Source organism: Protopterus annectens, chromosome 3.part1 (assembly GCF_019279795.1).
Source record: "Protopterus annectens isolate FY-2018-M chromosome 3.part1, PAN1.0, whole genome shotgun sequence".
Classification (NCBI taxonomy): domain Eukaryota; kingdom Metazoa; phylum Chordata; order Ceratodontiformes; family Protopteridae; genus Protopterus; species Protopterus annectens.
Window position 1 is genome coordinate 732,057,146 of NC_056732.1, and position 27,151 is coordinate 732,084,296.

At 38.6% G+C, this 27,151-nt stretch overlaps 1 protein-coding gene across 1 annotated transcript in view; it reads left to right on the forward strand.

Moving 5' to 3' along the window:
* Positions 1-27,151, forward strand: part of PKHD1L1 (PKHD1 like 1) — a 1,597,738-nt gene that overhangs the window by 122,376 nt on the left and 1,448,211 nt on the right. The window contains exon 9 of the mRNA XM_044066249.1: positions 18,605-18,658. Coding sequence (XP_043922184.1) covers positions 18,605-18,658 — 54 coding nt within the window. The remainder of the gene's footprint in view (positions 1-18,604; positions 18,659-27,151) is intronic.

Consider the following 27,151-nt stretch of genomic DNA (forward strand, 5'->3'; position numbering starts at 1 on the left):
TGATGTTAATTAAGGGGTGGATCTGTTCTTTTAAATTAATTGCTTCTAATGCAATCTGGTAACCTTGATAAAGTCTCTGATTCAACAGAGATGAAAGCGCTTGGGAATATATATGTTACAAGATTTTCATTGATATTGTGTCTTTCGGCTTTTCCCGGTTAGGGGTCGCCACAGCGGAACTCCGGTCCGCTAATGATTGGTAGTTGATTTTTACGTGCTGAGTTACCAGCCCTGATGCACAACCATCAACAAAGGTATGCCCATTCACGCATGTCTCCACGCAGAAGACGCTCTAGCTTAGAATCGAACCCGACAGTGTCTTACTGTGAGGCGACAAGATTTTCGTATTATTATTTATTGTGTGAATAAATATTATATTTATTAAGAATATTCACTTAGAATCTGCTGCTGTTCTTGAGGACCAAATAAAATAATTTCACTGTTAGGGGATGTTTTTTAACTAATACAAAACCATGGCATAATCTCTCCCTCATAGGTTCATAGGTCCATAGGTGTGTACTAAGCTAATGGCCCTGGGGCCTTTCCAAGCCTATCCATAGGATTTCCCTGTCATAGTGCCACCCGACCTTAGTTCCCCAGTGCCTCTGTTGAGTAGAGCCACTGGAGTTATCCCTGGAGTGAATTTTCTGTTTCCCATCCATTCATCAAGATTTCTCTTGAAGAAGGTCAGCGAGGTACTCTGCTTGACATGTATGGGAAGTCTATTCCATATCATGACCAGTCTCTGGGTTATGAACCTGTCCCTCCAGCATGTTCTATTAATTGCAGTAATGAGGTTGAGGTCTCTGGAGCATGAGGTGTGGCGGGATTGGGATTTCTTTAAATGTAGCATTTCTAACAGAGCTGGGTCAGACATGGCTTTGTATGTCAAGCAGCGATCACCTCTAAGTAGGAGATATAAGACAGAGAATAGTTGGAGTTTTTTGAGTCTGTCCATATAGGACAAGTGTTTAAGGCCTAGGATCCTCATTGTGAGGTACTTTTGTGGCCTCTCCAGTTGTTGCAGGTGTCTAATGAGGTACATGCCAAATGGGGCACTGTACTCGATGACTGGCCTAATGAGGAAAGAGTAGAGGGAGACAATGACCTCTTTCTTCCTGGATGCAGAACCCTTAGTAATGAGATGTGCCATATAGAAGGACTGTCTGAACACAGTGGGAATGTGGTGATCAAAAGAGAGGTTGCTGTCAATGTGCCATATAGAAGGACTGTCTGAACACAGTGGAAATGTGGTGATCAAAAGAGAGGTTGCTGTCAACCTGTGTTAAAAGATCTCTTATAACACCTTCTGTGTTCAGTGAACTACCATCAATGTGATAATTCATGGGAAGTGGGTTTTTCCCAAAGGGGATGACGACACATTTTTTTGGCATTGAGCTTAAGGCCATGGTTCTGACACCAGTCATTGGTCTCAGTGAGGCCATTCTGTAGGATGTCAACATCACTTGGGGAGTTAATAGCAGCTCCCAACTTGCAATCGTCTGCAAACTTTGTCAGCCAGAGACCCTTTGTCTTGGTATGGACTTCAGAGAAGTAGATACCAAACAAGAGAGGACCCAGGACTGAACCCTGTGTGGACTCTATGACTAGTTGGCAGTCTGACTTGGAGTCAGCTACTTTTACACTGTGGGTTCTATTTGTGAGCCAGTTTGCAACCCACCTATTGATATAGGGGTTGATGCATAGCTTAGTGAGTTTTTCTATGATTCCTGAGTGGGGGAATAGTATCAAAAGCCTTGGCCAGATCAAGGTAGGCTGTATGACCACCTTGCCTTCATCCACAGCTCTAGTGACTGACTCAAAGAAGTCAACCAAGTTGAACAGGCACAATCTACCCTTCACAAAACCAAACCGTGTGGGATCCAGAGTTTGGAGATTCCCTATATCCTTGTTTATTAGGTTCATGATGATGCATTCCATAACTTTGCATATCAGGCTCATCAGGCTAATGGGGTGATAGTTCCCAAGGTCTGTAGTCACTCCTCCTTTGTGGAGAGGGACGGCTGTAGCAGTACGACATTCGGTAGGGACAAAGCCTAAGGTGAGGCTGTGACTGAACAGAGCACACAGGTGAGGTGCCAGTTCACTCTGTAGTTCATGTAGAACACAACCAGGGATATTGTCAGGTCCCATAGAAGCTATATTCTTGGCCTTGGACAGTGCTGTTTTAACCTGTGCAGCAGTAATACTGGGTGCCTGGCAATCTAATAGTATTGTGATTGGTCCTTTGTGGGGAAGAGAGGGGGTAAAGTTGACACTGAATCTGTCAGCCAGTATACTGGCAATATCTGTTGGCTTGGTATAGGAGGAACCACTGTGCAGTAGCTCAGAGCAAATCTGAGTATTGCCGTGGAGACTCTTTACATAACTATAGAAGGCCTTGTGGTTGTCTTTACTATCTGCTGAAATTCTGTTTTCATAGCTAGCTTTAGAGGATTTGATGAGGGATCTCAACTTTTTGTTGAGGCTGATAAGGGAGTTTTCCAGTCTTGGGACTTCACCTTATACTGCATCAGTTTCCTCCTTCTGTTGTAGAGTTTTTTTTATGGCAGGGGACCAACAGATTGACTTCCTTTTTTTGGAGGAGAGTATCTTTGTTCTAGTGGGTATGATGAGATCCATGCATTTGTGTACGTGTTCATAGAGTACATTGGTGTATGATTCGGCAGTCATACAACAATTCTCCATTTGCATGGTTGCTGTGAAGTTTGCCACCTCTGTTTTTAGGAACAGAAAGTTAACTTTGGAGAAGTTTTTCATGGTAGTTACCTTTGCGGAGGGGGGAGGATGTAAAATTCCAAGGTGATTAGTTTGTGGTTGGATCTAACCAGGGAGGATCTGACTACTGGTGTAGAGCAATGGTCACCCATGTTAGTAATGACCAGGTCAAGGATGTTGGCACCTCTAGTGGGGGTAAGAAATAGCTGGTCCAGGGCATTGGAATTAATGAACTCCAGAAAATGTTGGGCAAGTGTATTGGTACATAGGTTCATAGGTTCATACTAGGCTATCTGCCCAAAGGCATTTATAAGCCTAGCCCATAGTTATGTGGCTTTTGCCACCCCTTTAGTTTGAATAAAACTATGCCTATTATTTTGCTGTGCCTCTGTCAAGCAGTGACACTGAAGTAATCCCTGGGGTATATCTGCGATCTCCCATCCATTGGTCAAGATTCCTCTTGAACAAGGCCAGCGAGGTGCTCTGCCTCATATGTACCGGGATTTTGTTCCACAGCATAGGGAGTCTCTGGGTGATGAATCTGTCCCTCCAGCACGTTCTATTAATAACCGTGTCAAGGTTTAAGTCTCCCGCCCTTGTGGTTCTGAGGGATCTAGATTTTTTGTGAGTAGTTTACCAAGTGAATGGAGGGGTAGTTGAAGTCACCTAGTAATAGAGTGTTAGGTTGGACCCTAATATTCTCCAGTGTGCTTGGAACGTGGAGTGTGAGTCTTCGGACATGGTTGGGGAACTATAGCAGGCTACAATCTGAATCGCTGTCTTACCCAATGTTAGCTGCACCTGAAGTATCTCTGATGTGTTCAGTTTGGCTACCAGTCTGGAGGTGTGCACATCCTTTATGAATATGGAAACACCACTGCCTTTGGAGCTTCAGTCCAAGTTCTGGGGCTGAAAGGTGTGGAATGAGTTATATCCTGGTAGTGTAGGGGTGCTTTCTGTTGCCTTGAATCAGGTCTCTGTTACAGCACAAATGTTGATGTTCTAAGCAAGGAAAAGTTACAGCATTAACTACCTCTTATGCGACAATTTCATTATTAAATGCTGATAAACATTTTACAACATTATTACTAATGGATTGAGAGAATTCTAGATATGCTTATAAGTAAAGATCAACCTTCTTTAATTACATATTAGCATTTGTGAAGAGTAATCACACTAATAGATCTAGCTAACAATTGGAAAAAGAAACTGTAGATTTCAAAAATTTCTGTAGATTTAATTAAAAAACTTTATGCAGGCATCACAGCATTTGTAAAATCAGGTTTGTTTATTTCACAGATAATTAAAACTGTTAAATATGCAGGGCAAGGATTTCAGTTATCCCCACTACTGTTTGTCTTATTAATATAACCATTTGCTAATAATATTGCTGATTTATCGACCCCCATGTAAGTGAAAGCTTACAATCCTGAACACTTGGAACAGTGATTTTTTTCCCCAGATAAAAATATCGCTGTTCCACAAAAAAATAAATAAATAAATAAAAATAAAAACTTCAAAACATTACATAAAGTGGGGGGCTTCACCTCCCACACCCCCGAAGTGGAGGGCTGTGCCCTCCATAACCCCCCTACTTAAGTATATCAACTCTGAGATCGCACTACAGTGAGGAAAATGACAAAGTAACTGAGGAGGCCAAGCAATTTCTTTCCCAGGGGAATGAAATCGCTTATATGCCAGTTCACTATTTTGCTGTTTTGTGCTTTCAAGATTGATCAAGACGCATTCAAAGGATTATATCTTTGATTATATTATAGGAACCCTGGTATTAAATATAACAAAAATAAAGTTAGTTTTGATCTTAAAAAAGATTTTCAATCTAAAATACAGTCATTTTCTTATGACATCTTATCAGTAGGTGATATCAACAAGTCAATCCCTAAAATTAATAAGGAATTAGATTGGCTTAAATTAATTTCTGCAATGCATATTAATCATAATACATCTGAAGCTATTTTAATTAATCAAACTATAGATGCAAATATTAAAAATAAATTTAATGTTGATTGGGGTATAAATATTAAATTCTTAAAATAAATATTTACTCAGACACTAATCTAATTAATTCTAACTTACCAATATTTTTGATTAATAAAATCTTCAATTCAACAATGGAATAACTATTTCTTTACATTTGATGAAAGATTAATTATGTTAAAAATGGTTGTTTTACGTAAATATTGCATATATTACAATCAACTGCCAAGTTTCCAGTTAGGAAGCTAATACAAATTAGAAAAAAATGTTAATTTTATTTTTGTGGTAACCAATAAAATGAAGAATTGCATATAAAAATCATATAAGGATAAGGGAACATGTTGGGATGACTTTTCCAGGTTTAGAATCCTACTCCTTAGCCATAATTCCAAATACTATTACACTTTGGTTCAGTCCACATTATACAATTAAATAGAAAAGTGTGCATGAACAAAATAATTAAAAATCATTACATATAATGATTTCTGTAAAGACAAAATCATAAATATAAATTATTATAGTTATTAAAAAGTATATATACGAGAATATAAAAGTAAAATTGGATTCAAGTTACATGATGACTATACTGAACATTTTTAGAAACTATTTGTTAAGTTTCCCATTACTTAAAAATGGAGTTTATATTGTTCCCAATTGCATTTACATCAGAATTTGTAGAAAGTCAAAACCTTAATAACATGTTACTTCTTAAAAATAAAAAATATAACACTTTGATATGATTGTTTACATAATGGTTCATAGTGAACATTAAAACAAATGATGGGAAAATATAGTATGGATAATATGCATAGATTAATGTTGCATAGTACACTTGAAAAATATAAAGGCTGGTTGTGTTATATGAATGATAATGAAAAACATAATTTCCCTAACATTTTTGAATACTTAATATCTATTATTAAGGGGGGGGGTGCCCATAAATCCTATAAAATTATTATTAACAATAAAATAACCTTGAGAATTGAATTTGAAATGTTTTGCCCCAATAGAGGGAGTAGAACTATCCAATGAAGAAAAAAAAAAAACAGAATTTTGATTTAAAATCTATTGTTTATCATGTTCAAGTTTATATTGGAAAATTTTCTCAAGTAAATATATTCATAGAAGTTTTATTACACTATTCCAAATATCATGATTAAGTCAGAAATTTCTAAATGCTGAAGATGTGGTAAAATAACCAAAACATATCAGATGCATATATTTGTGGATTGTGGAAAAGCTGATGAGTATTGGAAGGATATAAATAATTTCTTTAAGGCAATATTGACAGATAAATGTGACCTTACAAGAGCAGCAGTTTTGGTAAATGCTCCAATACTGTCTGTTGTAAGTAGTAATCAATATGTTTTAAGGTCTCCTAGCAGTTGTTAGAAAAGTTGTTGCTAGAAAATGGAAATCTATTCAGTTCCATTATTCAATGATTTCATAGAATTAGCCACTATTCAATGTACTAATGAAAAATAATCAAAGAAGTTATAATCTGAAAATTATATTATAAAACCTTCTTAGGAAAGATTGGTGGTGTTAATAGTTAAATATAATGAAGACTAATTTTGAAGTTAATTTTTTGTTGATTTGAAAAATGTCTATTGTTATTCATTTCTTCTTTATATGTACATATTGTAACTGTATTAAAATTAATATAATTATTTGAAAAAATAAAATGAACACTACAGTATTAATTTTAATAACTAACATCTCATCACTACTTGGTTATGACTTTGCATATTAGGTATGAGTTCTGAATTCCATAAAAGAGCTTTCTAGACAGAACAAATCTTTTTTTTTACTTTTTTTATTGTGTTAATTGCTAATTTTCTGCATGTCCTCCCTGCAGTCAAGTGGCCTCCGAAAGACATACGTGAATGGGCGTGCCTTTGCTGAAGTTTGGGCATCGGGCTGACAACTCGGCACAATAAAAATCTACTGCCAATCATTAGCGGACCGGAGTTCTGCTGTGGTGACCCATAACCGGGAAAAGCCGAAAAGGCAAACAATTGCTAATTTTTGACACAAAGCAAATCAACAGATACATACTGAAGAACATTCAATAATCCATCTTGTTATAAAAGCATATTAGAAATGAAAGATATACACTAACATTTTTCCTTCTGCATTCTACTTACCCTTCCCATGGAATTTGGAGAAGAGCTATAATATTCCTCCAAAAACAAATGTGCCACTAATTCCACTTAAAAACACTTGAAACTTGAAAACTTTAATTAAAATATACGATAAGATAAAATAAAATAAACACACTGGCTCATAAACCGGATAAGCGCTTTCGGTATAATACCTTTTTCAAATCCTAAATGTTTGCCAATGAAACTTCCTCTTAGATACCTTCATTTCCTAGTGTTCACTCACTTAAATGCATTTAGTAACCATAGCAGCATACACACCCTTTTAATCATGTCATTTTGAGTGCTGAAGAGCTTTCCCTTTTAGTGCAGGTTTTAAAGGGACAAATGCATTCAGACATGGTGACTGATCTGATTGCAAATTTATTATCCACTTCATCTCTTCAATTTCTGTTTGGTTTACTAAATCCCTACCTCTTGGTGTTTCATGAAGCCTAGTTAGTGTCATGAACTTGAAAGAATGACTGTCATTTATACTAATATGCATATAAAGTGCATTGCTGGTAACTTTTTTTCTTATGTCAGATAAGTGCTTTAGGATACGTTCCTTGAGCATTTGATTAGTTTTTCCTATGTAGTATGCCTTGCAAAGACTGCAGGTTGCCACATAGATAATGTTCTTGCTCCGACAGTTTGCAAATCCTTCAAACTTATAGTTCCTCTTAGTCAGGGGATGTGTAAAAGTATTCAAGATGTTTATATGAAAACATGCCTTGCAACTTCCACATCTGAATGTACCAACTCTCCTGTTCATCTGAAAACTAATGTCTTCAGAAATAGCTTCAGTTTCTGTTTTATAACATAATAGTCTTTTTAAGTTTTTCCTATTCTTAAAAGAAAAGCTGGGTTGATTTCCAACAATTTCCCTAATTTTGTTGTCAGATGTTAGCACTGGCCAAAATTTTCTGATGGTATTATGAATAGCAAAACTGTCAGTACTATATGTCAACTGGCATCTCAGATTGGACTTTACCTCCTTTTGCATGATCTTAACTGTTTCACCGTGCTCCAAAAAATAGGGTCTTCCCCTCTGAGAGTGTAGTTCCAGGGTAGTTGCTTCATTGGTCTGTGTCTCTTTGACTTTGTATCCTCTCTTATTAAAGTCATTGATAAGTTTAATTTGCTCCTCCCTATAATCCTCATCCCTTGTGCAGAGCTTGGACACACAAGTTAGTTAGTCACTATGTTGTCAAGAATATACCTGGGATGCATGCTTGTATTGTGTAGTAAATGATTGTGCCATACAGGTTTCCTATACATTCTAGTATTGATGCTTCCTGTGTCATCTAACATTAACTTAACATCCAAGAATTCTATCTCCGTACTAGAAGATGTCACTTCAAACTTCAAAAATGAAGTTGTGTTGGTCAAAAATTGTACAAAATGTTCCAAGAAGGTTAAATCGCCATCCCATAATAGAAATACATCATCCACAAATCAATTATAGAAAACTATGTTTCTATTCCATTTGTTGTTAATATCCACTTTCCATAGCTCTTCCCATCTTGCCAGGACCAGATTGGCATAACTATTTGCGCATGGAGTTCCCATCGCTACCCCCGACTTCTGCCAGTAGTAAGTACTACCATGCAGAAACACATTGTTATATAAGACCAATTCCAAGAGACTACATAGTAAATAGATATCACTGGTTGCTTTGCGCTTCATGCCAAAGTCTCTGATCGCTTCAATCCCCAAATCATTGGTTATGGACGTGAACAAACTGTTCACATCCATTGTTACCAATAATAAATTCTTACAAGTATTCTTCTATTGCAGTTTCTTGTAAAGTCTACTTAAGAACTCAGCCAAGTCCTTGATCACTGCAGGTGCATGAGGTAGCAATTTCTTTAACTCCCCTTTTATAAAAATAGAAAGGGGTTCAGTTATCCATCCTTTTCCTGAAATGACTTGTTGCATCGGAGAGTCATGTAGATTCTTATGCATCTTAGGCATTCCATTGATGCTAGGTATAGTAGGATGACATACTTCAAAAAAGTCAAACAGCTCTTTGCTTATCGATCTGTTCATGAGCTTGTCATAAAGCATGTCTTGTACACTGTATAATGGTATTCGATTCTCTTTTATCAGTCCTCCTGTAGGTGGCTATATCTGCTAGCATCTCCTTCATCTTGGTATCATAGAATGACATATCCATAACTATAATTGCTCCTCCTTTGTCAGCTTGTTTAATCATGATGTCCTTCATATTCTGTAGTTCAAATAGTGCTCTCTTCTCATTTAGAGTTAAGTTGTGGAAATGTTTACTTCCCTTTTGCTGTCTGTATTCAGCCACTTCATTTTCACATAATCGCATGAAGGCATCTACAGCTGGATGACTTATAGGGACAAACATACTTGGTTTCCTATATCCAATTCTAGTTTGAGATTCCTCATTGTTTATATTGCCAAAGAGATGTCTTAGAGTCACATTTCTCCCAAAATATTTTAGATCTAGGCTAAATTCACTCATTGGTGAACGCAAGGAGGTTATGAAAGTCATTCCTTTCTCTAATAGTCGAGTCTGATCTCTTGTTAATACAATACTCGATATATTAAATACAAGGGACTCATTTATTCCTGAAACCTTCGTTTCTTCCTCTCCCTGCTCTGGGGTCATACTTCCCTCGGGGTGTTGTTCTGCTGCAAAAGCTATAATATTATCAGCTTATAGCTATCAAAGAAAATAGTGAGCTTCCAGTAGTCTTAATAATGCTAATGGATTCTCTGTGGAATTTCATTACTTGAAATTTTAGATAATGTTAAAGAAATAATCAGAAAATACATGGATGCTCTTAATGAAGAAAACTTTAAATACATTCCTGTTAAATCTGATTTGATAACATAACTACAACTTACCATGAACTGTCACAAGTATTAGGTTTTAACAATCTTTGTAAGTCTTTATTATCGTCTGAAATTTCTTTCATCTCGAAAAATATGAATCCCAAGTCCTTTCACCCATCTTCACACCTCCAGCATTCTGATGGTAATATCCCTTCAGAAATCTTTCTTATTCTCACTGAGTTGATGCATGTTGTTTATATGCAGATTTATGTTTATGAATTGCTCAGATAAAAGGTTTGGATCTTTATTCAAAAAGCATCAATTCCCTAATGTTTTCAAAACCAGAAAAGCAGATAAAATTTTGAAAATGTTTTATAAAAGAATATGTGAATGTTCAGTGGAAAAGGGTTGTGTGCTATTAGGTATCAGAGTAATTGTTCCAAGGAAGTTGAGATGAATGGTATTGGAAGAATTCTTTACATGTCACTGAGGCATGGTTTAAATGAAAACACTAGCTAGAAAAATTATCTGGTAGCCTAAAATAGATTAAGAGATTGAGAGTGTGTATAAAGAGTGAGTGTCAGATCACACATACAGACAACTGCTTTTACACCCACAGGAAATTCTGAATAGCATTGGAAAAGGCTGCGCATTATTTTTTCATGCCATTTGTGAATAATGCATTTATTATAGTACTGCATGGCTATTTAAAACAGATAAAAACTATTTTGTATGCATGCAATCATGTTTCAAATTAACACTGGTTGTTTAAGAAAATGTTTTAGCACTTATAGTTTACCTGAAATTGATGTTATTGACAACAGCATGTAGTTTATGCCAGTGGGAATTTTATTTATTTATTTATTTTACATTTGTTGACCGGGCTAGTCCAGCTGGATCAATGTCCATTTTCAGTGGAGGCCCGGGGAGAAAAGCTCCATTGGTTAAAACAAGATTAGAGAATACAAATACACATAAAACAAAAGCATTAAGCATAAAGGATAAGAAGATTTTAGTATAGGTAATACACATCTAAGAGTAAAAAATATCCAAAACAAGAAAATATTTGAGTAAATGGTTAATGACTTTCAATACGAAATTTGATAGTATCTAGTCATATAGTGTATTAATACATTGTTTGAAAAAATGGTAGACAATATAAATTTTTTTTTTTTTTTTTTTTTAATACAACATATATGAGATCAGTAATATCTACAAATATATTATGTCAGAGGAAGTCAGTCAGGATTTCATAGCAGAGAAGGAAGAATTGTGCTAGAGGAATTGTTCATTCTACTAGAGCATCAGAACACCTAGCAACACATGGGTTCTTTAGTTCAGAAGCAGAGAACTCAGCATGGAATGTTGGAATTCCTGGGTTTGAATCCCAAATGACAACTAATATTTTTCTTTCACTTCTATTATTCTGACAAACATTTAGAAAAGATATGAAGAAATTCTCAAAAACACAAGTTTGAAACTGAAACCAAAGTATTGCCTTTTCTCTTACAGAACAGAACAAGTCTAAATTGTATTATGGGATAGACACCTGTAGAAGTGTTTTTGAGTAGACATATCCATATTAGACTGAGTTTGAGTGAAACTGTCCAAAAGAAACCTTACTTTCAAAGACTCAAGCATCACAGACATTGAATTCCTGGCGTATTTAACTAAAAAGATTCAGTGTTTTTCTGGGATATTGCTTTAAGAGGTCCAGAGTGGATTCCAGGGATTACTGTGGCTTAAGCAGGCTAAGTTTTATATTATGTCCAAGGAACAGATTCAGAGGGAATTTCTTATAGGAGATATTCTGATCTTTTGAGACCTAAACCTTCCTGAGGAGGTTAACTCAGATACTGGTTTGGAACAATGATTATGATGCTATGCTAAATATGGAATATGGTGAATAAGTCAGCTAAGATACTGTTAGACTAGAGAGTCTGACATACCCGCAGCATTGTAAATTAGCCTCCTGGACAAATTTGCAACTGAATGAAGGGTTGACAACTTTAGAGAAACTGCCTTAAATTCCTCCTCAGACATGGACCCAGAGAGGGAAGTAGATAGCTCCTTTATCAAATCCCACTGGAGACGGGTGAAATGCGCAAGATAATTAAATGCTCACAGGCTAAAAGCAGCTCAGGCAAACACCTGCTTTCCAAATCTGTCCATAGCCCTTTATTCACGATTGGGTGGATTGACAGAAGAACTCTGCTCTGCCAGTTCTTTTTTGGTGGCAGCGGCCACCACAATAGCATCAGCCAGGACCACTTTGTACCAAAAGGATCTATCTGATGGAGGGCTCGGAAACTTGTCTGCTTTCTTGGGCACTGGTTCCATGGTACCTGGCTCCTTCTGAGCCCTGCTGGCCACAAGATCAATGAGAGGATCAGCAGGGGGGGACCACCCAGGAGATAGATGGCCCTGTACTAAAAGCCTCCAGAAAAAAAGCTTCCTCCAAGGATGTGGTTTGGGTAGACCAACTGCTTTTGGCCTTGATCTCAAGTATGTCTCCAAGGGAGATGTCATCTGGCAGAGATCTTGGGGCCCCTTTCCCCTCATCAGCATCCATATCCTCAGAAACTGACTCCATAGGGGAGTCAATATGTCTCCTCTTACAAGTCCTCTTCCTGCAAACTTCTTCCACCAGGGATGGCAGGGAAGACTCAGAAGAGGAGGGGGCACCTGTGGGAGGGGATATCCCCCTGGAGGCTAAGTCGGACGGGCTGACCATAAGCAGCATGAGACAAGCCACTCAAAAACTGGGGCTGGGTAGGATGACTATGCACGGGAGAGGCAGCTCTGATAGCAGAGAAAGATCGGAAGAAAGCGGAAGGACTAGAAGAGGTTCTATCCCTCAATTGCACCGATAAAACCCTGGCAGAAGAGAAGGTGGAACCACCCATCCTGCCACTCCACCGGACAGCACCGGACCAGAACGGTTGAAGGCCGAGGTACCCAGAGGAAGAGACTGGTCTGAAAAGCCCAGGCCCAAATCCAACTCCATAGACTCCAGCTCGACAGGCCAGACTGGCCGGATGGTCTGTTCCGGGGGAACAGAAACAGTACCACCCACCGATCCCATCAGGGAAGGTCCCAAACTGGTCCCCAGAGCTCCCCTAGCCTCCACTCTGCTCAAGAGTCCCTGAGAATCCAAGCTAATGCTCAGATGAGGAGCAATCGAAGGGGGAGTGTGAAATTGGATTCCCGACCTGTGGGCTGGAGAAACCTGAAGCCCCAACTCCATCTGAGCTTTCAAAAAGACTCGCATCATCCTGTCCATATCCATAGGAGGGCACTCCTGAAAGATCGGGAGGAGATGGAGGACCTACTGGGAGAGTCACACTTGGAGCCTGAGTGTCATCTCTTGCATTCCCTAGAATGAGACCTACCCAGAGAAGACAGAACCTGCTTAGAAGGCAATGGATCCAAAGGAAGATCCTCCACTACAATCGGCTCCAGCACGACTCTCGGATCTGACCGAATCGGAATCGAACTCAACAAAGGATCCAAAATAATACTTCTCAAATCCCTCGGATCCAAAAGGGTCAGATCTGTAGGTATGGTGCCTACCCTCAGATCCGAAGATCTGGAGCTGAGATCCTTGGATCCAGGAGAGGGCACCAAAAGTACTGGATCCAAGGGCTTTAGGTCCAAACCCTTGGATCCAGGAGTGGACTCCCTGGATGATCTGTGACCCAAAGATCTTGGATTCAAAACTGCCCTGGCTGGAGCTGGATCCGAAGACCTAGGATCCGACAGCCTGGGATGCTTGGTCAGGGTCTCCTCAACAGAAAGCTTCTTTCTAGCCCCAGAAGAGCCCACCTTGGCTGGGGAACCAGTGACCAAGGGGCCTCCTCTGACTAAACCTTTAATAAGGAGCTTGTTATGATGGTCAACCAAAGCCCTCGGGTTGAAAGTGGCACAAATGCTGCATTCCACCTTGAGGTGGTCACCGCTGAGACAGTAAAGGCACTCCTAGTGTGAGTCAGAAATAGGTCTTTTCCGCCCACAAGAGAAGCACCTATTAAAACCCAAAGGTTTATCCAACATAACTGAACCGGGAAACAATGAACAAAGTCAAAAAACAAGCCAAAGTTCGAAAAACCTGATAAAGCCATCCAAAACACTCACACACAACTTAAATGTAACGAACTACTTACACCACAGAAACTAGGCAGAAACATAAACCCCAAGAAAGAGACAAGAAGAAAGGGTAAGAATCGACCTACTAACACTACACCCAGAAAAAATACAAGAAAATTAAAAAACCTTTCAAAGAAACACTTACACTAAGAGGAGATGAGCAATCTGCATCTGACTGATTGAGCGACAAACAAGATCTGAGGGAGTGTAGGGCAGCAGAGCATTATGGGAGGGGAGGAGCTTGAGCTAAGCTATGTTCTGAGTATGCCGGTTTGGATCTGACCCTAAAGTGAAGAATGGTGACTAGATAACATCAGAGCCAGCAGATATGTTGTAATTTGGTTTTAGTAAAACATTTGACTCTGCTGCATCTCTAATAGGTAAATGGCAAAGTACAAGGTGTGGGTTTGGAGAGAAGAAGGAATGGCTAAAAATAAAGAAGCAAATGCTAGTGGTCAAGGGAGGTCACTGTCTGCAAATAGAGGTGGCTAACAGACAGGGCCGGCCTTAGCTGAAACGGCGCCCTAGGCGAAGTACTTATCTGGTGCCCCCTTAAGCCCCACCCACACCATACTCAAGGAACACCCCTATTTGAGCCACGCCCACAGATGGTTGAAAATATCAGGATTGTCAGAGGACAGCTCAGGAACGGATCAGTTCTTTGGCATTAGTATTAAATGCCAAATAAGTTTACAGAAACAATCAGATGACCAAATAAGCCAATTATGGTGACAGATTTTAGTGCCATCATCTACCACCTCTCATGGCTAGGACTGGGGTGGGAGGTACTGTAATGGTGTTCACCTTACTTACCAAACAGGTCATGTGGTACAAAGATGGAGGCTATATTCTCAGGTCTTGTTCCATCATACAGGATGGAGGGGGGGGGCTCTTATTAAGATTCTTTGCTTGGCCAAATATTTATGCTAGTTACTATGAACACCTTGAAAATGAAAGGAAAAGAAGAAAGTACAGAGTAGCTGAAGGGTAGAAAATGTACCCACTGGCTCCCATTTTAGTGAATAAAAACATATAAAATGAACCAGTGTCGAACAACCTAGGGCAGTGGTTGGTGACAATTTAGTCTGGATCATTACAAACAAGGGAACTGTGTTTGGGTTCCTGAGGGACTGTACTACAAATAAGCAGAGGCGATGTACAAATTGAACAGATAAGTCATTACACTGCCACATAACACTGTGGAATATTCCAAAGAAGCTGAAATGAGCAGAAATCCTCTGCCCCATAAAAACACAGGAACACTAAGTGTAGCAGCAGCTTTTTACCTTTTAATCAGCACTTACCCTTCTTGCAATTATTAACCCTCAAACCCACAGTCAGCAAAATATTTTCACATAAACTGACAAGAGGTGAACATACTCTTTGGCAGGACATTGCATCATGAGACTAACAGTTTAGTTTAAAAAAGAAAAGTACATTGTTATCTTAATCCTAGTTGGACTACATTTCCAGCTACTAGTGCCTGCTCTCTACAGTTTATGAGCCTTAGTCAGAGTGGCATAGCCAAAGATCATGTTACTGTAAAGCCCATACAGTGGAGCATTTGTACAAAATGAACTTTTTCCTCGACTGTTTCCAACTCGGGCTGGGGATCTATGGTAACCAAAATGAAGTGCAATGCAGGAACATTAACAGCAAATAAAACACAGCTCATTTAACTCACTGTATCCAGTCTGGGATAGTCATCTCTGCTCATATACAGGATTATAGTGTGTTCCTAGACAGCCAAGGCCTCTAATGCAAAGACTTGATTTGTAAGAGGCTACTAATTTCATGAATATTTTCCAAGCCATCACTCATGTCCCCAGTATTTCCATGTCTCCAAAATGGACACAATAAAACATGTTGGCAACTTTTTTGTTATACTTCAGGACATCAGTACTTCAAAGAGACATTATCAGCTCTGTTTTCAAACTGTGACAAACCACATGTAACAATGTTTTAATGTCATACGTAAATGAAATGTGTTCTAGCCATACTTGCAAAAAGCAAATTTATGCATGAATGCTCATAATGAAAACAAACAACATTCCAAAGACTTTGTAGGATGAAAGAAAGATGAGTAATTGAGTGCCAGAAGTACCTATTAACAAGACAAGGTGAGTAATGTAACCTATGCACTAGTTCTTACTAATCCCATTCAAAATCTTACCAAGGCATACAAAACATGTTATAAATCTAGTAATGGAGTAATTCACCAAGCACTTTGTTTTTTTAATCAGGCTCATGCAGTCACTAGACTGAATGGATTCAGGGCACTAAAAGAAATGCAGTACCACTTACTGGACCAATACAGCCATCATTAATACCTGATAAAAGTCCTTATTTATTGAGCTAATAAGCAATTAAAGTATCTGCAGTGTTTTAAAACTCACACATGGAAATCAAAAACCAAATATTTTTTCTCCCACTGACTCAGACATTTAAGAAATACCGAAGTGAGAAAAAAATTTTAAATGCACAGATTAGATGCTCAACCATACAACAAGCCTCAAAAGACAGTATGGTTTGTATGTCTCTCTGTTGCTAAAAATCACAGACACCAGAGCTCAAGACCAATTATAAAAACAGCTGAGCTCTTCCTCAAACAACACACTTTAAACCAATGTAAACTTGACTGAGAAGAAAAGAGACGGGCTTGTTCAAGCATCAATACTGTCTTGCAATAAATCACAACAAACAGAAATGCATGGGCAGTTGTTTTGCTATAATTCGTTAGCTTGTCGACTAGACAAAATCATTGCTAAAATGTACATTAGGCAACCAGCTCCGCAGAACAGAGGGATAAAATCCTCAGCACAGCCCCAGCAATCTGGGTTGAACTAGCTAAACCCAGGTGCTGAAAGAAGTCACCTAGACTGATGTTAGTGTCTAAAGGTGGACTTACTCTTTCTAAGGGGCAAGAAGGTATGCAAAGAAAGGTAGCTGGATAGTCTTGTGTGATAGTGGAAGCACAAACGTACCACTAGGCTGCTAAAGCATTACACACATCAGCCGGGGGGGAGTTAAGATCCATGCAAAATCCTACAATTCTCACCAGATGCAGCTATAATCTACAACTTTTGCATAATCCTTGTGGTGTTTCAGGTGATTTAAGGACAGCAGAAACTAGCAAAACGTACATCACATTTCACAAATATAAATCCCCGGTGGACCCCATCCCTCACTTACCTCCTAGCCGCCTGTGTAAAAGTTGGAATTAAAACTTAACACTCCATTCGTTTCGTAGTAGCCCACGTGGAAGAAATCATTGAACCAGGCAAACAAAACGACGCTAACTCACGTCCACAGATTCCAAGAAATGTGATCGCCGATAGCCAATAGCTGCACCCGCCTCTCTAGCGCGTCAATGAAGGAAGGGACAAGAGGCGGGAGTTAGCTGTTTACATATGCTCAATGGATCAGTGGCCGTGATGTCAGTGGTGCAAAATCATCACTGATAGGTTGAATAATGCTCCATAAGAGCAGCCACTCACATCAAGCCTATACATCATACAGGGGGAGGGAATGAGTGAGAAGATGGCTTAGGCAGGGGCTGTGCTACTGTGGATAGAAAAAAAAAGAACAAGTTCGTGCTTGAACTGGGGGAGGGCACAATTGCCTAGCCTCTATGGGCGAATGGGTGGAATTTGAAAATAAATGTTGTTGTTGTTGTCTTTCGGCTTTCCCGGTTAGGGGTCATTTCACAGTAGAACTCCGATCCGCTATGATAAATATGTATACAATTGCGCCCTTTTGAGGCCGGCCTGTATGGCGCCCTAGGCGGTCGCCTAGTTTGCCTATGCCTAAGGCCGGCCCTGCTAACAGAGTCCTGCAGGGGCTTATCCTGCACTCAGTAATCTTTGGCATATTCACAATGAATAACTCCAGAGGTTCTATGATTGCAGTCACTCTATTCACTAATGACACAATGGTTGAATATTAGGTTGGTGTAGCCTACAAAACAACCTCAAAGTACTGGATGAATGGCTAAAAAGTGGCAGCTAAGGGTGATATCTGCAAAGCTCAGAATCTTACACCATGGGATCAAACATTCTAAAAGAGTGCCAGCAAGTGGGGGTGGGTTGAAGGGAATAGTTTATGCAACATTAAGAAAGACAAAGATCTTGCAGTGCTTGTCACAGTGGATATGAAGGAACAAGATGATCCAATTAGCTGAACTGGTACAAATGAAAGGCACAAGAACAGCAAATGGAGTGGGGGGAGGGGATACAAAGCTTGATGGCTTGTAAACTGGATTTGTTCACACCAAGATGGAAGAGAATTAAGATAAGGGAGGACAGGGTATAGGTACAGAAAATAGAAAGAGGGCAGTGTGTGTGTTTCATCCTGAAAAGAAAGGAGTACACTTTCCAGATTTTGGCACCAAATTCAACCTGGACATAAGGAAAAACAACTATATGAAAAGGTTAGTGCATAGATGGCATATTCTACCAGAGGAACCAGCAGACTGTAAGTCTAGTAATGCTATCAGGAAGACATAGTACGGATGGTGGTGAGAAGGGGGTGCAGAGTAAATGGATTATAAAGTTAACTATAACAGAAAGGGGCAACTAGATGGACAATAATATGTAATATAATGCAGTTTGTCTGCTTAAAGTGATTTGAGACTCCAATGTCTGAATAATATGCCATTGTATAATCTAAAAAGTTACATAAAGAAAAACAGCTGATGAGAGAATAATTTTGTCAGAAAGATAAAACCGTTTCCAGAAAGTGACTATTTATATTTTTGTTTGTTAAACTTTCAGAGCATATGCAGGAGGAATGCCTTGCCAACTTCTGATTCCAGACTCTGATACTCTGTGAGTAATACTTTATATATTGAGTTTAATTTATAGTGCTTTAAGTACACATGGTCAGACTTTAAGATCTCCAAGCATTTTGTAAAGCTATGTTCAGCAGTTTTATGCTATTTGGGATTCTCCACAGTCTTAAAGACACTTTTGAAAAGTCTGGAGTATGGATATATGCCTGAATTAAAATGTGGGCTCATTTATAATAACGATAATTGACACAACTGTGCTATATATATTGATTCTAGTGTTAGATGTGATAATTACTAAGTCCTTTTCATGAAACTCATACCATATGACCCCAAATTATCCATTTATGAATGAACTGTAGCAACACTAGTGTCATACTTTAGTGGCAGAAAAGACCAGATTTCTGTAATACATCTACAATTTGTACACAAGAATTAAAAGTTATAGTGTATAGATGAGTATTTCATAGTACTGATATGCAGAAATGTGAAATCATGTAGCAGCCAAATATGACTTGACAAGAGTTCCAGTTTCTCACTGTTCACAGAGCTACTACATGTAGAGCCTTATATATGCCTCTGCTCACTTCTGTTATGCTCAAATATCATTTATTGGAGCTTGTTACCTTTGGTTATACTATGCATTAAATTCATACAGTTTGATCCGCAGCAACTGTAAAATGTACATTTTAGAAGATTCATGTAGCATCAGTTGAATGCATTTGCACACTACCTGACATGCAAATCTACATGTTTTATATTTATTTATTTATAATTCACTTACTGAGTAGGTGAGCTGGTTTTCTTACCTATTTCAGTCATTGCTCAGGTACAGACAAGTACAGCAGTGAAAATAAACAAACAAAAAATTAGGTAATACAATGCAAATGCAGTAAATAAAAGTGTATAATGCAGTAACAGTAAACAAGGTATATCTACATCTGAAAGTAATAAATGCATAAGAAGAGTATAAACACAGTTATAATCATTTGTTATATCCAGCATCTACAAGACAGTGAAGAAGGTGAATTTCAGTCAGATTAAAATAAAAATATGCAAACAGGTAACCTGTAATGGTTCATCTCCCAGGCCGATGCTTACACTTATCAAGGGTATCAGAACTTGTTAGAGATTTGGGATGCATGGCTAGGCTTAAAAAGGTCCTTTAGCAACACTGGTATATTAACCAGTATTAACTTAAGGTTAATATTGGATTTACTGTGCAAGTCAACAGAAAAGAAGAAATTATCCACCTAAACAAGAGGCATGGGCTTCTTTCTTTCTTTCTTTAGGTTAGAATTTCCTTCTTAAAGATTAAAGAACTAGCAGGGTTCTTACATTAGGACAGAATACTACTTCCAACTTCTTCAGTTACACTGACCCACCTCTGTCTTAATTGAGATTGCTCTAGCTCACGCCACATGAATCTGAAATCTAACTCTCTGCACTAACACTCCTAATAAGCAGTTTAAGGCAGGCTGATTCCAATTTGTTGCCAAGGAGACCTGCCTCATTCTGATTTTTTTTCTGCTGGGAATACTCTAAATTCCCCTTCAGTAACTTTTACCTTGGAAAACACCACCCCAGTTGTTGTGTATGCAGCAGGTAATATCATTGCATGCCATCTAGATACAGTCACCATGTTCATAGGTTGGTACTAGGCTATTGGCCCTAGGGCCTATACAAGCCTAGCAATAACAATTCCCTTGCTATTTCTTCCCATACTATTTACTTCCCTGGACCCCTGTCTAGCAGGGCGACTGACGTGATCCCCGGGGTGAATTTCCTATCGCCCATCCAATTGTCAAGGTTCCTTTTGAAGAGGGCTAAAGAGGCGCTCTGCTTGACATGTATGGGCAGTCTATTCCAGAGTCTGGGGAGTCTCTGGGTCAGGAACCTATCCCTCCAGCATGTTTTGTTCATTGTGATGACAAGGTTTAGATCCCTGGAGCATTTGGCTCTGAGGGATTGGGATTTCTTTAAGTGTAGCATGTCCAACAGTCCTGGGTTTGATATGGCCTTGTATGTTAAACAGAGATCGCCTCTGAGTGGACAATATGCGACAGAGTATAGCTGGAGTTTTTTAGATGGTCAGCATAAAAGCATCTGCTTTAGGCCTGTGATTCTTTTAGTGAGATATTTCTGCGGCCTTTCCAGTTGTTGCAGATGTCTTGAGAGGTACATACCAAACGGGAAGTTGTATTCTATAATGGGTCTAATGAGGGATGAGTACAGTGGGACAATGACCTCCTTTTTTCTGGATGAAAAGCCCTTAGTGAGGAGGTGTGCCACATAGAAGGATTTCCTGACTATTGTGGCGATGTGGTTATTGAAGGTAAGACCACTGTCCACCTGTGTTCCTAAGTCTCTTATCACACTTTCAGTGTTTAGTGCACTGCCACCTATGTTGTAATTCACGGGTACATGTTTTTTTCCAAAGGGGATAACTATACATTTCTTGGCATTGAGCTTGAGCCCATGGCTCTGGCATCAAGCATATGTTTCTGTAAGGCCCTTTTGTAGAGAATCCACATCATTTGGGGATTCAATAATGGTTCCCAGTTTGCAGTCATCTGCGAACTTTGTTAGCCAGAGTCCCTTAGTGTTGGCCTGTACTTCAGAGATGATGTCACATGATCTTCCAACAATGAACCACTGTTTCTAGCATTGGGGGGGGGGGGGTTGTAGGCCTAACACAATCCATCTGTGTTGGGAAGGCAAGCAGGACAGTGAAGAACATTAAACTTTAAGGGATGAAAGGGCATAGCCCATCAAGACAACATTTATTATAATATTTCTGTTTATATAGCATGGTAGCATGGCAAGGCCCATGATCAATGTGAATTTTCACCCCAGCAGATAATGCTAGCATACTGTGAACCTTCATAGTTGCTAGGCATTCCCTTTCTATTGCAGAGTATCTCTTAACAGAATTAGTGAGTGTATGGCTAATGTAACAAATAGAGTGTTCATCTCCCTCAGCAGTTTGTGACAGGATTGCCTAGATGCTCACCTCTGAGGCATCAGTGAAGACAATAAATTGATTAGCAAAATCTGGAACTAATGATATGGGTTTAGAGTATAATGTGTCCTTTAATTCCAAAATGCCAGTTGTGTGGCTTCTGGCCATTTGATATTCAGCAGGGTCCTACCCATGGTTAAGTCCATCAGCGGTCAAACTATGCTGGCAAAGTTTGGAATATATTTTAGTTGTTTTGTGATTCCTCTGCCTGTTATGTAGCCCAAATAATGGGTTTGTCCCATCCCCAAATTACATTTTGCTGGGTCAATTGTCTTCTCAGTCTTATGTAAGGAGTCCAATACAGCCTAAACCTTTAGGAAGTTGTTTTACCAGTCTTCTGAGGAGATCACTACATCAACAAGGTAGATCATGGAATATGATGTGAGGTTTAAGGGTCCTGTCCCTTAGTCACTGGAAGTTTGCTGGTGGGTACCTATCAAATCTTCGATCGCTCAAAATTTCGAACGTTACATGGTCGAGACCAAACGTTCGAAATTTTGAGTGCTCGAAGACGGACTTTTAATGGCACCGTACGGTGCAGATAGGGAGAATTTCCCTTTTCTGCACTGAAGTGTGGTCTCGGAGTTGGTATATTTAAGTAGGGGGTGTCTGGATGGTGCAGGGTGGCTTGCCCCCCCTGCCTATACCGTTAAAGTGTTTTTTTCTGTTTTCTTTTTTTTTTTTATTATGTTCGAACATCCAAATGTCGAACATTTGGTCTCGAGCATGTAATGTTCGACATTTTGGATGTTCGAAAATTTAACATAGACCCTTGCTGGCACATAGTTATTGTCATATGCCATATCTTTATAGAAACATAGGCTATCGAGTGTGGGGAATGCTGCTTTTCCCCTGCCTTCAGGAGCTAATATGACTTGCTCCTATCCCTTTGTTAAATTCCAAGTGGATAGAAATCTTTCCTTATCTAATCTTGCAACTAGTTTGTCTAGATGGGATAAGAATCAAATATGAAAATACCATTCAGCTTTCTGAAATCATTACAAATTGTTATTATCCTTTGGAGTTCAGTACAATAGTGCTATTTCACTCATTGTAAGATTCCCCTGAAACACTGAGTTTGAGCGTTTTCCTGTACCTCTTCCTTAACTGCTTGATGTTGGGAACTCTGTCATCTGGTATGACTTTATATTTATTTTTTACCATACAGGTTTTGTTATTATGCTGGACTGAATTGGTCTTGTAAGGTAACTCTGTGAACATGCCCCTCTTTCTAAATGTAAATGTAACTTTTAGATTCTGGAATACTGACAGAGTTTCACTTATTTTAACTTCAGGACATATTGTGCACCTTACACTTTTGTGAGCTTCTGTTATGGTTTTCTTTTTCCACTTTATACCACTTTATAGTTTACTTCACTTATCTTCTATACGATTTGAAAAGGCCCTTGCCATTTTGCTAGATACTTGTTCTGGGTAACAATTACCTCGTCCCTTGCTTTAAACTCTTTATACATTTATATTAAAGGTTCTTTGTTGTACTTCCAACATGATTTAACCTTTTATGCAGGTTGATAAGCACTGCATTATGTTTTTAAAGGGAGTATCTGCTGTACAATAGCTTGAACAGATTGACCTCCTTTGAGGCTTGGGGTACTTCCATACAACAAAAAGAAAATATGGAAACAACTGGTCCCAATTTGTCCATCCTAGTCTAGAGATATTCTCAATATGGACTTTTAAGCTTTTTTAACATTTTGTAACAATACTAAACTGTCCATCTATCTGAGGATGGTATACTAAGGACCTCAGATAATTTTCCTTAAATAACTAGTAAAGTTAATGCATTACTTTATACAAAAATGGGGTACCCTGGTAAGTAATAATTTCTTAGAAAAAAAAGTAGTACTAGTTCTTTTGCTATAACTTTGGCATTCACTCTCCACAACAGTACTGCCTGTGGAAACTTTGTTTCATAGCGAGTGATCACCAATATATTCAAGTCACTCTTACTTGACTTTAAAAAAGGGCCCTGATTCACTTTAATAGGATTTCTATTATCAAAGGGTTTCTAAAGCCTGAACTCGGTGACATCTTTGGCTATTCTGGGCAAGTGGCACACAATTCATTTACTCCCTTTATAATACCTGGCTAACAAAATCTAGTTAGAATCCTAGCCCTAGTTTTGTCTGTTCCCAAATGTCCCCTCAGAGTGTAGCTATGTGCCAATTCACTATGAGTATTCTGTAAGAGTTTGCCATTAACAACTGGCTTTATATTTGTTCCCCTTCTTTAGTCACCCTGTACAGTAAATCAGTTCTTAATTCAATGTATAGATATGAACTGGGACTGTTCTGATAAGTTGTTTCCCCCTACTGTTCATGCTATATTCTCTCTAGGTCTACTCAGTGTATTACTCTTCAACCAAGCATTCTTAAAAATTAATATGGCTTATCTAGAGGTCTATCAGGTTAATCTTTCTTTCCACAGAATCCTGAAATGAAGTGCTGGACCTAGCTCCTTCTCTCACAAAGACAGGTCAACTTCCTTTTCTGCATTTAACTTGTCCTCAGAAAGGGTTACTCATGAAAGTGTTTTTGTTCTGCCTGGGATACTGGCTTATTTGTCCAATTCAGTATTATTCCTACTTGCTCTTATCTTTGAGTCATGCCTTTGAATGTGCTTGGCTTTCTGCTATGGTGTAGCTGAGAGAAGCTTAAGCTCTGCACAGTTTACTATGTTCCTTTGCACACCTCTTTCTATTTAGCTAAAAGCTCTTTTATATCTCATGCTGTAGTAATTTCTTTTGTAGTGTTGACTACTTGAGTCTCAGCCTCAAACCTGTCTATTCTTTCTACTCCAAACCAAAGTCTTACTGCCTTTGGAAGCCTCTAGTTCAAAAGCATTGTCTTTACACGAATAGTGTGTGTCTGACAACACATCAGGTTGTACTCTGACAACACATCAGGTTGCACTCCTCCTTCTCACACACATTTTTCATGAATTCTTATTCTGGGATAAGTCCAGAACAGCTATCAGATCTTTAGCAATATTAAGCATTAATGCTACTGGGTGCAATACTCTATTTGAAATAGTTTCGGTTTCAACTTGGGTTATAAGGTACATACTCTTGTTTCTATGTATATGCATTATTTCAGTTTTTTGGTTGCTAGCAAATTTATGCTTTCGTGGTTTTTGTGATTTAACTAGTGTAATCATGCTGCCAGAGTCTAACAATCCTAGCAATTCCTTCCCTTCTCTTCTGCTACAGAAGTATATTTAATAAGAATAGTGACAGTACAATGACTGCAGATTCTTCATCCCTATAAATTAACAATTTAGCATTATCACATTCCACTGACATATGTCCAGTTGCATTTTATCCAGCTACTGAGCAGTATTGTTTTTTTACAGGTACAACATTGTTATCATTAGCAGTACAATACTTTGCTGTTTCCTCTATCATAGAACATTTTAAACAATAACTAATAGAGATAATACATTTTTAGTTTATAGAAACTGAAACAAGCTTATAGGAGGCCTAGATGCTAGTCCTTTTGCAGACAAGTCAGATTTAGAAGTTGCAATTTCACTTAATAAACATTTGGCAAAATCAAATAGTGGCTCAAAGGACTTGTAGGTTGGAATACCCACTTTTTTAACTGGAAGTATCCATTTTAATGTATCTACAGCTAGAACTTCTAAACATATTTATATATTGGTTCTAACATCTCATATATGAATTATGTCAGTCATAATTGCCAGTCCAGCTTAATTATTAACTTAGCACTACTTATGCAATTTGGCTGTATGTACTAACTCTGATAACATATCCGTTCTAACAACACTACTTCTCTATAAGTAGTTATATTCCTAGCTGCAACTCTAACCACAGAACTATTACTATGTATTACTTTACCTAAGTGATTCTCCCTACTTAATTTCCTAACTAGTGTTATATTCCTCCACATATATAAGTTCAACCATGTATTTGTCTATATTCAAGTGTTTAAAGTCTTGTTCTATTTGATACTTTGTATATATTTTTGTTTTGTAAATTTTATCCTGTAAATGTGTTAACACTCATTTTTTGTCTATAATTTCTATTACTTGATGAGATGACTTTGTATGTAAGCTTAAACTGGAGCTTTTCTCCCCAGGCCTACGCTGAAAATGGGCACTGTCCCAGTCGGACAATCCCAGTAAACAAATGTAAAATAAATAAATAAATAAATTTGTGACCTCACCAGGCTGTCCATAGAGAATATCCAGTTATGATACTTAACCTGTGGTTCAGCAGAGACAGCAGCCCTTGCCAAAATGCCTTTCGTTAGTTTCATGTAGTCATGTACATCACTGTCTCTAAAATTGTACTGGCTTTAAGAGAGGGGTCTTAAGCAGGTAAAATGACAACATTTTGGCCCATTTGCCATGGGGCTATTATTCTCTAGTTGTACACCTTTGAAAAGCCAAAAGATAGGCCTCCACATCATCTTCCACTCCCATCTTCTCTAGAGGTTATCTGAGTTTTGAGGTATCTGGTGGGATGGATGATTGTTTCTCTAGGATGGCTATCTGTTGTTATAGAATGAGTAAATGCCGCACTTCTTTCCTTAATACTAATTAAGCATTGGTCACTAGCTGCAATGGATTTGATTTAGGTCTCAACAACTTTTTTCCATTTTGCATTTCAGTAAAGATAGTGGTGGTATGCACAATTCCAAACACAGCAGCTCCAGCATAGACAGAATGAAACGCCAGTCTTTGCTAACAATGATTTCCTCTGCTGTCAGAATTCTTTTAGGTAGTGTGACTCTTACTATTGATACAAGGGTTGATATTAGTCTTTCACAATCAACCTTTCTGCCTGCCACAAGCACACCTTCCTGTATTGGGACAAGGTTGATGCACAGTCCTCTAAACAACTTGGTTATATAAAGGCACCAGTGGAGTCAACGACATTCAAACATTAGGCCTCAGTCATCATAGTTACCAGTGCCCTCATTAAGCATCAGCCCATTCACAGCTTGAGGAAAATATTCAAGAAGAATGCAGTCAGATTGACCTTTTTTTAAAGGTTACAGTTTGTAGAAAAGACTTTTTCTGACCACATTTCCACTCACATGATAATAGTTTCTTTTGTTTTTAGACCTTGGGACCATCCTGCTGAGTGCTACAACTGCCTGTTTAGCTACATAAAACACTGTCCTTATTTTCAACAACTCTCCCCACCTTACTTTCGGATTCATGAAAATTGGTATTAATTCTGAAAACATAAGGTCTCTTTGTCACTGCTAACTGTGTATTGGTTAGGGGTAGGCAGACCATTTACCCTCAAGTAATCTTCATGCCTATTGAGTCTTGAACATTCATTTATTCTTCAAGATCATTACCCCCAACCAGTATTGCTGCCATAAAGATACACCATAAATTCTTCAGAAATGACTGGCATATCTAAAGGTCCTCATTTACCTGAATCATGATCCTATCTCCATGATGGGTATGGCGCTTATTTCTGAGTAGTGAATGTCCAGCCTGGCAACCCCACCCAGC